This window comes from Narcine bancroftii, chromosome 4 (assembly GCF_036971445.1).
Source record: "Narcine bancroftii isolate sNarBan1 chromosome 4, sNarBan1.hap1, whole genome shotgun sequence".
NCBI classification, from domain to species: domain Eukaryota; kingdom Metazoa; phylum Chordata; class Chondrichthyes; order Torpediniformes; family Narcinidae; genus Narcine; species Narcine bancroftii.
In genome coordinates, this window is record NC_091472.1 from 36,335,824 (window position 1) to 36,349,653 (window position 13,830).

At 36.1% G+C, this 13,830-nt stretch overlaps 1 protein-coding gene across 2 annotated transcripts in view; it reads right to left on the bottom strand.

The window, feature by feature from the left end:
• Positions 1 to 13,830, bottom strand: part of lrpprc (leucine-rich pentatricopeptide repeat containing) — a 162,708-nt gene that overhangs the window by 59,134 nt on the left and 89,744 nt on the right. For both annotated transcript variants that reach the window (XM_069931064.1, XM_069931065.1), the window contains 6 exons: positions 13,293 to 13,399; positions 13,037 to 13,114; positions 9,598 to 9,654; positions 7,762 to 7,875; positions 1,053 to 1,183; positions 707 to 792 (listed from right to left, as the gene is read on the bottom strand). In XM_069931064.1, the coding sequence (XP_069787165.1) occupies positions 707 to 792; positions 1,053 to 1,183; positions 7,762 to 7,875; positions 9,598 to 9,654; positions 13,037 to 13,114; positions 13,293 to 13,399 (573 nt within the window). The remainder of the gene's footprint in view (positions 1 to 706; positions 793 to 1,052; positions 1,184 to 7,761; positions 7,876 to 9,597; positions 9,655 to 13,036; positions 13,115 to 13,292; positions 13,400 to 13,830) is intronic.

Consider the following 13,830-nt stretch of genomic DNA (forward strand, 5'->3'; position numbering starts at 1 on the left):
GTCACGAGGCCAAATAATTAAGATGTGTTTACACTGTATTTACATCTAGACTAATGGCTTGATACCGATACAGTCTGTTTGCAGAGCCGATACTAATTATCCAGTCTTAGTGAAGGAAAGCTTTCTAAAAGACTACATTTAAAAACCAAGGTTTGATAATCTTTGCAAATTAGGACTCCTCTTAGAACACTTATTTCCATGAAACCGAGCATCATGGTTTTAGACAGTTATTCCAACAGAGTAAATCTCTCAATATGCTGCAATATAATTTTCAAAGCCACAAGAACATTAGCAAAGAACAGATTAAACCAGCTTTCAATTGTTGCGTAACGCTGTTTTCAGTTCAATACACTTTGCCAAAGTCAAAAATAAAACCCATTAGCGTAACTGGAGTAGATGACCACGTCATATTGTTCAAACTTAAACAGCATGGCTATGTTAAGAAAAAAAATGTAATGGTGGGCAAAATGTAAATCCAAATTTGCCAAATCAGTGTACCTACTGTAATGGCCAATATGTTCAGCAATTGTGGATGCTGTTATGTGGAAATAATATGGTGTTTTCATATATCCACCAAAGACATGACATACAGTACTAAAATTAAACTCTCATTATTTTTCAGAAATGCTAAATGAATCAGTGTGACTATTTTTAAGAAGTAAATTCTTACTCAGACTTCCTCCTTCACCAGAAGCAGATAGCTTACCTTCTATTTTACCATGCTTGGCTAGAACTCTCACAAGTGCCAAGTACTTATTTGTATCAAGACTAGCTGAGGAATCTTTACGGTCCCTTAAATTTCAGAAATAAAACAAATTAGTTTTTATGCAAGCAATTATATTTAGTAATTCTATATATTCTAGTAATGAAATGTCTAACTTCACAATATATAAGAATCAATGTATAGCACCTCTCACTTTTAATTTAACTACAGCCTCTGATCTGATTAAGATTTTATGAAGGTGGTTGAAATATTACTACTTGTTTAATGTAAGAAGGTCTGAATATCAGCAGAAATTAATTTGACATATTTCAGCACTAAATGTACTTACACTTCTTGTTTCAGGTTCAGTGCCTCTTCTGCATTATCGTGCCGACAGCAAACATTTATTAGTGCAGCATAGCCACCGATAGCCATGTCCGATTCATACTGAGCTTTGACTTCAAGAGCTTTCTGCATATTCTAAAGAGAGAAGGGGGAAAAAAACTCTGCTGAAGAGATCTATATAAATACAAAGCTGAGACTTTTTCCCATGCAGTTGTTGCTGCAGTTTTACTTTCTATTCAGTACATTCAATGATTACAAAAGGTGTGCTTGCACATCTTTACAACTAAAATGTTGCTGGCAAAACAAATGATAATAATTATTATTGAGAAGAAATGGAGAGCCAGAGAATGTAAAGTACAACAATGAAACAACTATTGATAACTTGCATCAACACATTTTTTAAGATTGAAAGCAATTCTAAGTTGATTATATTTTCATCACTTCTTCCCACTTCAGCTTATGTGTAGTACGGAGAGAGAAAAAGAAAATATCATTCCAAATTAATTTTGGACAGAGATTAATTTCTATTATCGATGCCTTCATTCAGTTATAAACACAATCATGGGAAAATTTAATTCAACTCTGGAGTGACTTTTTTTTTCCTTTCATTTTCTCCTTTTCCCCCCCCCAAAATGGTGGCAAACAGATCAACTCTTTGCTTGCCTTTAAGTAGCGTGCAGAAGGGAGATAGATGTTCACTGTATATTGAGAGATGTGACCATAACAAATATATACAAATCTCAGAGATGCAATTTATGATAATCCAGGCAATACTCGCCATCAAAATTCATAGATCTTTCACAGAGAGGGAGCGGGGTTTAAAGAAAAATTAAATGCAGACAGTCATCCACACAACTCCAAGCAATCATCATCAGACGTTACTCAGCAAAGTACAAGATGGTGACTTCAGAGAAAAGGAAGGTGAAGAAAAAATCTACCCTGAACCAAAGAACCAGAATACACCCATTCATATGTATTATTTAAATATAGCAGGGGAGCATTTCTGCATTGAAATATATTTTAGCCAGAGCAGCAATGGGAAACTATAACCGCTTTCAAGATTCTTGGGTTTGGAATTGGGGATCCTGGAGCTGAAACTGCTTCATAACCTGAATGTGAAAGTCTTGTTTAATAGGAACAAAATATGATCTTGATTAAGTCCTCCACACTTAGTCCTTTGGAGCATCCTGGCAACAATCACTGATAACCATGAATGATACGATGTGGGCAAGGAGGACAGAGGGTTCAACCTGCAAAAGTAATATGCTCGCAATGATTTGCTGCTAATTACTCCACATTCCTCCCTCACGGTCTTTCCCAGCGTTCTAGCACGTCCAAGCAGGTTACAAAATACAAATCAACAATGTGTGAGCACAAGCAACAGTGTCCAAATGAGATGAGAATTGTGAAGATGGAAATAAGACCAAAAGATCATAAAAAGACGAAGGTCTGGAAATGGTTTATTTTTCAACTGTGATTACATCATCTTCAGCTATACTTTCCTCATGAAGACTGAAATTCTCCTGAAATACATTTATTCTGCTTTTTTTTTTTAAAAACGAGTATTTGGAGGGCACGTATTAAGATTTTAATTCTGAGAAATTAATATGCCGAACAAAAGCAGGATTTATTCCAAACAAAAGTGTTTGAAAATAATTTTGAGCTCTGTGAGCGATCTGAAGTATTTAAAATGAGAACCACCCGATACAGAGTGCATCTGATGTAAAAAAATGCCAAAAAGCAGCAGTTAAAACTCCTTGAAAACAGACACTTACACTTTTCAACAAAAGGGTAATACAATGACTACACATTTCTATCAACATGATGCCAAGTTACTCAGGCAGAACAGTTTGTTTCTGCACCGTTCATCCTCCAGCAGGTGTTAGTTTTTCAGGCAGCAATCATCTGCTGATTCACAAGCAGGTCTATTGCTTTAATTGGATACAGGCTAAAGATAAGTCAGATTTGGATTAATGCTGTAAAATATCTTGTAATTAAAAAAGTCAAAATATTTCAACAATTGTGCGGCTCAAAAGTAATGCAAGAAATAACAACATTTAATTTATTTCCATGAAGTCCATAATAGAATACATTTTCGGACTGCATTTGACTTCTATCCACCTTCATTTCCACTAATACAACTATTTCAGTTACAGATTATGGAACAAAAAGATGTTACCCCTCTTCAACTGTCATCAAAAAAATTTGAAAAATGCAAAACCAGCAACGGGGTTATAAAAATTAAATTGCTTTGCTGTGGTAAATCAATGACAATGAGTTTAAATTTGCTCTAACACCAGTTGCCATTCTTATCCTTGTATGTGGATGTAGAATTTGGGGTGCTTAAGAACATCATATTAAAAGTCTGGAACAGTTTCCACGAACATCTCTGGAAAATTCTCAACATTATACCACAAGCCTGCACACAAGCATCTACAGTTTCAGCATCTGTATTAGGACATGAATCTTAAAAATCAACTGTCAACTGTGGTGACATCCAACTCTCAACAGCACAAGAACAGAATTAATGCTAGCTCACTCATGGCCAGAGATGTCATGGGTGGGGTTAAAGAACACTAAAACCTTGGTTAGATGAAGCCACTTTCTAGAGAAATGTTTTGAACTTGTAGGTAGATAGGGTGGTATGGGTAGAGTAGTGATTAGCGCAATGGTATTACAGCGTCAGAGATCGGGACAGGAATGCTGTGCTGTCTGTAAGGAATTTGTACGTTCCCCCCACATCTGCACGGGCTCCTGTTTCCTCCCATTCTTCAAAACTTACTGGGGGTGTAGGTCAATCCAGAGTAATTGGGAGGCATGAGCTTGTGGGTTGAAAGGGCCTTTTTACCGTGCTATACGTCTAAATTTTAAAATATGAAGTTAAAATGAAACACAGATAGGAAAAATGTAAAATAAATTAAAATTGAAGTTTGGAGAAACCCCAGCTAGTCACAAGCTTTCCCTCTTGAAATTATCAGCAATTTCTATGATAGATGTTTGAATCTTAAAAGAGATTACAGGAAATTAACTGAGGGTGTATGTGAATATTGGTGTTGGTTTTTCTGTTAGAAAAATGAAAATAGGAGCACGATGTACATCAGTATGATGTGTAGAAGTTATTTTTGATGCTCAGTAAACACATTTTGAAAGATATTACAGTCAACTAAGATCAATAGGTAATTGACGGTAATTATACTCAAATTATAGGATCACCTGTGAATAATGTGAGGTTTCATGTTCTAGAATTTGTGAGGTTACCATGCTTGCATTGTTCTATGAAAATCACTGCCTGGTAACATTAAAAAAAATTTTGAGCCACCAGAACCATTGATTAATCAGATACTGAGTGCTTACAAAATAATTAGGCTGTAATGGGATAGTGCATGAAAAGAAAGCTGTCAATTAAGTTGAGGTCGGAGGACAGGGAAACAAAAGGAAACATACTAACATGGGCAGAGCATTGGTTGATTGACAGGAAGCAGGGTTGAAACTGAAGTGCCATCCGATTGGTGGGTACCCTCCAAAAGGCAGAGCTTCTGTTATTGTAGCATTGCTGCAGATCTGGGGAGAGTGGGGTGAGGAGACACAACATTTCTTCATGTGGTCTTACTGCTCAGCTCTAATGCTGACAGTTCCATGCAGGTTTTTAAACGGCCTGTTAAAGGAGCAGACGGTGTTAGATTTAAAATCCTACAACCACTGGGTCTGGACCCAAGATGGCGGCACATGGCAATGGACTGGAGCAGGGCATGAGTAATGAGGAGAACATCCCTCTTGAGAAGGATGAGCAGTGGAGATTGGCCCAGGGAATGTTACCCCAATGGCTGACCAGCGAAGGGCTCTGCGGCTTACAGACACACACTGGCAGCAAGCTGTTGGTGACTTGCAGGCAAGAAACGCACGCAGGCAACTGGCTCGCGAGAACCAGGATTTGTATCCGGGATTTGAGAGGATACAAAGGGCAAGAAGGACTCCTTAAGGGGTCTGGGCACTGAAGTCTTCCTCATCATGTCAGAGAATTGAATTGGAGTCCTGTGCAGCAGCAGAGGTGAATCCATGGACACTCGGCGACTTGGTGGTGGGGGGGGTGTGAAAGGAAAGGTACTCTCTTTTGCTTCTCTTTCTCTGATGGTAAGAGCCACCAGTAAATGCTAATCACAAATTGTTGTGCGTGTTATGGTAGACTAAAGGAAATTTCATGTAATATTACATTTCTATTTTATTACATTCAGAGATCTACCCCTTCTGCCATCAATTCTCATCATTCCATCTTATCTTATCCATGTCCAATTATCACCTTTAGTCCTTTCATCTGAGCTTCTCCCCAGTCTTTTAATTCAGCTGCCTACTCACCCCTTGAAGAGCAGCTCAGGCTAAAAACATCACTTCTATCTCTTTACCTCCTAAGGACGCTACGAGACCTGCCGAGTTCCTCCAGCATTTCTGTGTTTTCACTACAATCATAGCATCTGCAGACTTGTGTGTTTGACATTTTAAGATAGAAATTTTTTTTGATTCATTTAGAACAAGAATTTAATTTGTCTTTCTAAATAGGATTTGAGAGAGCACTTGTTCATACTTTGAATAATAAATGAATGTTTAAAATTATTCACAAGCAGAAAAAAGCCAAATGCATTGTGTCTGAATAAAAATATTTTGTAAATTAAACATGCTAAAAAATTGAAAATTCTTGAAAAACTACAATGGACACTCATAGAAAAGCTAGGATAAATGACAGAGGTGCTGGATATTGAACAAAACCATTAATTAATCAGAAAGTAGAGAGCAGCTAAATTTATCACAACACAAAGTCATTTGAAAGATTATCGCTGCACATTTAACTGTTCACCAGATTTGTAAAAGAGGCTTAAGATCATTTCAGGTCTTCAAGGATACATGCACAAATTAGATTTTACATAGTTACTTAAAATTAGTGTTGACTGGTCAAAGCCATTTGCCTCGTCAATGAGCAAAAAGTCCTATTTATAAGTTTCTAATCTGTTAAACCTGTGGATTAAATAATGTTGTCAAAAATGATAAAAATAAAGGACAAGTTGCAAAACCAAAGGAATCCGAATGAGAGTGCTTGGGTTGATGTCCAGTAAAACTCCCTGGTATTTGGAATTCAAGCACTGGCAAAAAAAAAAGGAAAATATATTTAAAAAATTAAAATAAGGATAAAAGTATGCATTTAAAATTGTAAAAGTAAATGTTCTCTAAGTAACGTAAACCTTTGGTGCAGGTGAGAGCAAATATTCAGCCAGCAGAGAGCCTTGGTCGTAATTTGTTCATAGCAGCTGTTTGAATAAAGTTGTGTGAAGCAGCAATGGCGCTGCCTCAGATGAAAAGTTGGTTGATGCTGCTCGCTGTAGGGGGGTGACCCTCTTAAAGTGTCTCCCTGTCTCTGCTTAGTAAGAGTCACCTGGTCAGAGGCTTTATCTGTAAACTTTGAGGGGGGGGGGGTGGTGAATTAATTATCTATAATGTTATTGTTCATCTTTCAGGAGGCTCCGTGGAGGTGGAGGGGGAGGGAGCGACCTGCAGATCTAGTAACGGTTAAATAAAGTAAAATCTTTTAAGCTTCATATATTCATGTGACTGAAGTACATTCAGTGTTATGTTCGGTATAGTATTTTTATCATTTAAACGATTTTTATCTTAATGCCTAAAGAAATCTCTTGGTGCCTGCCACATTGACCACCGCCAGTGGGCTGATATCGCCTCAAACCGTGCATCTTGGTGCCTCACAGTTCGGCGGGCAGCAACCTCCTTTGAAGAAGACCGCAGAGCCCACCTCACTGACAAAAGACAAAGGAGGAAAAACCCAACACCCAACCCCAACCCACCAATTTTCCCCTGCAACCGCTGCAACCGTGTCTGCCTGACCCGCATCGGACTTGTCAGCCACAAACGAGCCTGCAGCTGACGTGGACATTTACCCCCTCCATAAATCTTCATCCGCGAAGCCAAGCCAAAGAAAAAAATCTTAATGCAGATATTAGTTAGGAATTGTAAGAGTAAGTCTCAAGCAACCAGAAATACATTTATCAATCCTGATAGGTATTAAGATACCAGAGGTTTTATTGTAATAAGAAACAAATTTATTGATTCAAATAGAATGAATAAATTATGTATATGAGTGAATCAAGACTAACAATTAAATATACTGATATGAAATTTTAGCACAAGGGAGGAGAGTGGAGGACAGCAGCATTCAAGAAATCAACATACCCAAAATCAAGCATGTAAATTTAATAAAAAGTTTGGAGAGAACGATCAAAAACCACTCTCGATCACAAAGTTAATGCTGGTTCTCAGAGCAATCCCAAATAAGCCCATTTTCTTGTAACTTATTTTCTCTCACACACAATTTCATCCTGATTTGGGAAGGGTTGGAAGAGAAAATGAAATCATCCAAAGAGCCTAAAGTAAAACACAAGAGTATTTCTCAGATCAACCAAAAACTGAAATTGCTCTTTTGCACTGTGAATATCCAACAAACCATAAACATTTGACAAAATGCTGCAATTATTGAAAGCTACAAAATATTGTCTGATAATTGGTTTCTAAAATCCTATGTAGCTTTCATTGTTTGCAAGTTTTTGACATTCAAAATTTTGTTTTAATTATTTTCTGAGATCTGACTATTCATTAAAGATAGATTTTTGCATATTGTTTTCATTTTGCATTAGATTAAAAATTGCTTACATTACCTCCATCCCACAAAGCAATAGGATCAATTGTTTCAATGTGTCTCCAATAGATTGGTTCTCCATTTTTAGCTCTGCCAATTTTGTTTCCAAGGCAACAATTTTAGCTTCAGCCCCCTGACAAACCAAAATCATGCACATTAGATTCTCCAAGAATGGAAAAATAGAGCCCTTTGAAACATTACAGATTAAATTATCTGAATTATGAATTTATACAATTTTTAAGAGAAAATGCATCACCCCTGTACTACTCTCACATTTGTACTTTGCTCTTTGTCTTTATGCAATTTATTCACATTTTCACAAAGTAAAGGCATCCATCAGCTAGCTTACAAGAAAAAAAACATTTGAAACTATTTACAGAAAGCATCCAAAGTGATAACCTGCACTCTCTAAAAACATCAGTGTATTTTCAATTTTCTAGCCAAGAAATGAAATGTTAAATGTGATTAACTTTCACCTGGGCAATCAATTTGACAAGTTTCAGCCAAGTTGGCAGGAAGAGGTGAAGGATTATGAAATTGCATTCAAAAATAGAAATTAAAATTTAACTGAATACAAACCAAAAAATACTGCATCAAAGTCCGGGCATGAATAAGTCACTCAGTGGCTTTCCAAGGTAGCGTACTTGGACAGTCAGGTATGAGCTAATTAGAGCTGACTGATCTTCAACAGAGCATCTTTTTAAAGTTCAATTTCCAATCTCTTTTCAATACTTTTATATTCTGAATAATCTCCATCCCCAACTGGCAATATTTCACTCTTATCCCAATTTACTTTATATCCAGATAACTCTCCAAATTTTAACAAACAATCTTGTAAATATTTCAAAGACTGTTCCGGTTCTGTCAAATATACCAGAACATCGTCCGCAAATAAATTAATCTTGTATTCATCCTCCACAATTTTCATTCCTTTAATCTTAACATTCTGTCTTATTGTCTGAGCTAAAGGTTCAATAGCCAATGCAAATAAGGCTGGTGACAATGGACAACCTTGTCGAGTCGAATGCGTTAAGTTAAATAGTAAAGAAATTTGACCATGTGTCACCACCCGAGCAGTTGGGTTTGTATATAAGGCCTTAACCCAGCCTATAAAATAAGGGCCAAAATTAAACTTCTCTAACACCTTAAACAAAAAATTCCATTTGACCCTATCAAAGACTTTTTCTGCATCCAGCGCAACCACCATTGGATGGTTGGTTGCTGTCTAAATGCATTGACTAATGTTATCAATCTAAGAATATTATCAGATGCATTTCTATTTTTAATAAAACCTGCTTAATCAAAATGTATCAACTGAGGTAAATATTTGGCAAATCTATTCGCTAACACCTTAGCTATAATTTTATAATCTACATTTAATAAAGAAATAGGTCTATACAAAGATACTTTCAATGGATCCCTATCTTTCTTAGGAATCGCAGTAATTATAGCACTTGAACAAGATTCCGGTAACAACTGCTCCTCTTTTACTTGCTGCAACACATCTCCAAATACAGAGGATAAATCTTCATAGAATACTTTATAAAATTCAACAGAAAATCCATCATCTCCTGGCGACTTTCCATTTGGCATCTCTTGTATAGCCTCTTTAATCTCAAAATCCGTAAATGAAGCTTCCAATTCTTTAACCTCATCCTCCCCTAAAACAGGTAAGTTTAATTTAGATAAATAAGATTTGAAAGAACCAGTGTCCTGTTTTCCCTCAGAAGTATATAATTTTTGATAAAATGAATAAAACTGATCATTAATAGGTAACTATTGAATTCTTTTTCACCATTTCCAATCTCAATACAATTCATCACTATAATTAATACATGCTAAAGTTACAACTCACTTTTGGGAGGTCAGCATTGGTCAGCTTATCCTGCTCATCCACCAATATAATAACATCCTGAAATAGAACAATTTTGAGATTTATAAAATGTGTAGTTGTTACTTTAATTCAGTTTCTGTTGTGAGAATAGAAAGCAGTGCAACATTTTTATAAATACATCCCAAAATTTAGTTTCAAATTATCAGACATTTTTTTTCTGAAATGTGCAAATATATTATCTCCAATAGAATGCTAATGGAATCACAATATCAACAGAATTCTTTTTAATCTAGATCAAATGTTGACTGACCATTTCTATCCATGGATGCTGCCTTACCCACTGAATTATTCTAATTGCTCATTTTTTTGTTCAACCTCAACTCCACTTGGCCCTACTCCCAAAAGCTGTACTAATCAAGATTGATGCAAGTCACCTCTTAATTAAATTAACAAACTTTTCAGTCTTATTTCATTTTCTGAGCCCTTCCTTTCTAAGGACACAGTAGAAAACACGAACAAGGCGTCTGTTCGCTAATCTGGAAAGTCAAATCTGAATGCATTCTGGTGAAGAACCAAACGACCACCATGAATCACCAACCATAGTCAAAGTGAGTGGACTACTTGCTTATGTGATATTGGCATACTCAGACCTGGTCAAAATGCTATTTAATGCAAAGTAAGCGCATTATCGTGAGTGGGGGGGGGGGGGGGAGTTGGAAGATTCTTTTATCCCTCATCAAAGAATAGAGATGTGACTTTGTCAGCCCTAATTACAAGGCTGATCTTCCACACAAACATTTTATAAATGTATGGAGACATAGGCATTAGTTCAGATGGGTTAATAACTTTCGGCTGTCAGGTTGGGTTGAACTGAAATGTAAGTGTCAGTGTACTAGGCCAGATTTGTTCTGTGTACAAAAGGACACTTTTACATTATTTATATCAGCAAAGTGCTTTTCAGGGATAGACCCACGTCAAGTACATAAACCTCAATTTTCTCAACAGGACTAAAAATTGCAGAAACCAACTCTGCCTGATAGCACAGGCAATGACAAAGTGAACAAGATGTAGAAAGTGAATATTCCTTCCCATTATCCCTTCTATTATCAATTTCCTGCTTCCTTTCGAAGATGGCGTCGCTTTTTGGCTGCACTTTCTTTAAAGGAGAGTTTAAAAAGCAATTGTACACAAGTTATTATTCAGCACAGGAGGTATCAGAAACCTGATTACTCCATGCAAATAATCTGCATTTACAGTTCAGCAAATGGTAGTCAGGAATCTCTAATAACTTTTATTTTCCTTGGGCCAAAGATGTCAAGACAAATTGTATGGACTCCAACATTTTAACAGGTACCTAAGCAAATGATCAAGGAATGGTCAACCTGGGCAGGTGGGGGGAGGGGGGGGGGTCCATGTGATGCGAAGGACATAGGATGTGGGATGCTAAAATTCCTGGAAAATAGAAGAAAAATGATTATTTAGCTAAAGTAAACAGAGATTAAAATACGAAGGAAGATAAGGATAGTCCATTTGCTTTTTAAAATGCCTTTGAAGAAAGGAGTTGTTGTTGCTGGAGCGGATAAAGGTGCGGTTCCTGGACATGAAGAGAGGCCTCTGATGCAGAGAAATCCTGGATCTGGAGTGACAACTAAGGCCCATCAGAGAGTTGAGTTACAGGGAGTAGCAGCGAGTGTGACCAGCCTTCCGGCTGTCGAAGATGGCGTTGGGCCAAGGAAAACAGATTCTTTAAGCGAGGTCAGAATGTCGAGTTCGAGTGAGATGAATGATTTCAGTGGTGAATTAGCAAGTGTTGTGGAACAAGGACAGACAAGATTTGGAGAGGCTACTTCAGTCTATGAAGATGTTAAACAAGTTAAATATAAACTAAGGCTATAAAAAAGGATAGAGAACTCTGATGGTAAATTCCAACAGATGGTATGAGAAATGTGGGATTACATCAAAATGATGTGGAAAGAAATAGATTATTTAAGATCTGAGGTTAATGATATGAATAAAAATACGAGCAGTTATCAACAAATAGGATGAAAGTACAACAGAATGAGGAATATCAGAACATTATGAATGTTTATGAAAAGAGTAAACGTATAAAGAAGAAACTGAAAAATTTGAAGTCTAAAGTTAAGGAAGAAATTGTTGAGATGAAGATAAATTTGGAAAAAGTTGATAAGATGGAACATTTTAGTAGGAGAAACAACATTAAGATTGTGGCTTGGAGGAAGGAGAAGAAAAGCATGACATGATTCAATTTCTCCAAGGATGGATACCTAAGGTTCTGGGGGTGAATCAATTTGAAGGTCCAACTGAAACTGAAAAAGCACTTAGAGCCCTCAGACAGCGACTGTAATCAAATGAGAAACCTCGCTCTAAAGTAATTAAGTGTTCAAAATACTGAGACAAGGAAAAGATTCTAACCTTAGCAGCAAAAAAAAAGTAAGAATAAAAGAAAAGTCCACTTGAATATCATGGTTCAAAAATGTTCTTTTATCCCGATATTACTACACAGCTGTTGGTTAAGAGGAAACAGTTTAATTAAATCAAGAGAAGTTTTTGGGAAAAGGGATGTAAGTTTTTATTATGTTATCCAGCAACGATGAAGATTGTATTACCAGATGGCAAAAATATTTTTTTTATGGATTATAAACAGGCATCAGATTTGGTGGAAACTTTGCCTTTTAATAGGCTGAGTAAATGAAAAGAAACTATTTGGAATGGGGCAATGGACTAGTAAATTAGCGACTTTGTTCTGATGTAATATTTGGGAGGTGAAAGGTGCTGGAGTCCGTCAGCTGCTGTTTAAGGGCTCGTTTATGGAAGTGAGTCACATCTTGTATTATGGAGGGGGGTGGTGCTATATTTCTTTGTGGCATCGAGGGAGTTCTATTATTATTAAATATATGTTATCAATTTAATCAATATGTTTTATTTTACTTAAAAATCTGATTTAATACAGAATTTAAATTGGATGATGAAAGAGAGATGAGATTCTTAATAGATATATGATTAATATTAGATATATTGAAAATATAACATTTAGAATTGATTTAAAATGTAAGATTTACGTATTTGGATATGTTATAATGTATTGGTTTAAGTAATCTTTAAAAAAATACACTTTTTCTTTGGTGCTTTCTTTCTTTTTGGGGAGGGGGATAAAAACAAAATTATGTATCATTTTGCATCACTTCTATTGTAATGTAGTGTTCAAAATGAAGAAATATATGTTTAAGTTTGATGCAAATTGAAAATAAAATTGACCAAAAAAAAAGGAATGGTCAACCTAACCTGTATGGTCAGTGATGTTTTCAGTCCTCTGGTACATTTTCCCATGGAGGTACTATCTCCTTCACACTGACATACATTACATTCAAGGCAGTACTTAAAACCATTTGATAAATAATTACTGGAAAGAAAAATTTGCTTAAACAAGAAAAAAAACTACCTTAATTAACTCAGGAACACGGTAGCTATCCAGCAAATTTCGAATTCCTCTGTAGATACTTGCAGGGATTACAACATCCTAAAAGGAAAAAAAGTACTACTTAAAGTAGTGTCTATAACTTGTATAATTGGAAGTATATTTAATTTACTTCAACTTTAGCTATGTCATTAAGGATCTGAGGTGCTCAAAATAGTATTTTCTTAAGTAAAATAGATACATGTCAGACAGAGCATGCAGCTGGAATAAAAGAGTGTACCCTCTTGTTCAGCTGATGGAAGTATTGTCTTAAATCCTCCTCCTTGGCCTGAACCTCAGTGTCACTCATGCTGTCAATCAAGTTATAAAGAAAATAACCAATGGTTTCTGCAAGAAAAATTGAAATTCCAGATGAACTCATTACAAATCATTGCTTAAGCAGGAACTCAGATTTAAATGTCTGAAATGGGCAATGAGGCTTGTGGACCTCATTACTCGGGGGCACATGATACAGTCAACTCAGTCCAAAAATCATCACTTAGAAGCTTGGTGGGGATGGGGGGCAGGGGTAGGAATACATAAACCCTCATGATCCTATGTGTAATGTCAATATCTGGCATAAACATTTTTTTCTCTCTGCAATATTTCTCATGTAATTTTTTTTAAATGATGAGGCTACATATATACACATTGAGACTTACTATGAATTAAAAATGCCCTCAAAGAATAAAGATATTGCAAAAGGTTTTTCAAAAACATGCCAAAATTTTCACTTCCAACAAAAAAGCAAAAGCAATCAGTGTTACTCCTGCAATCTT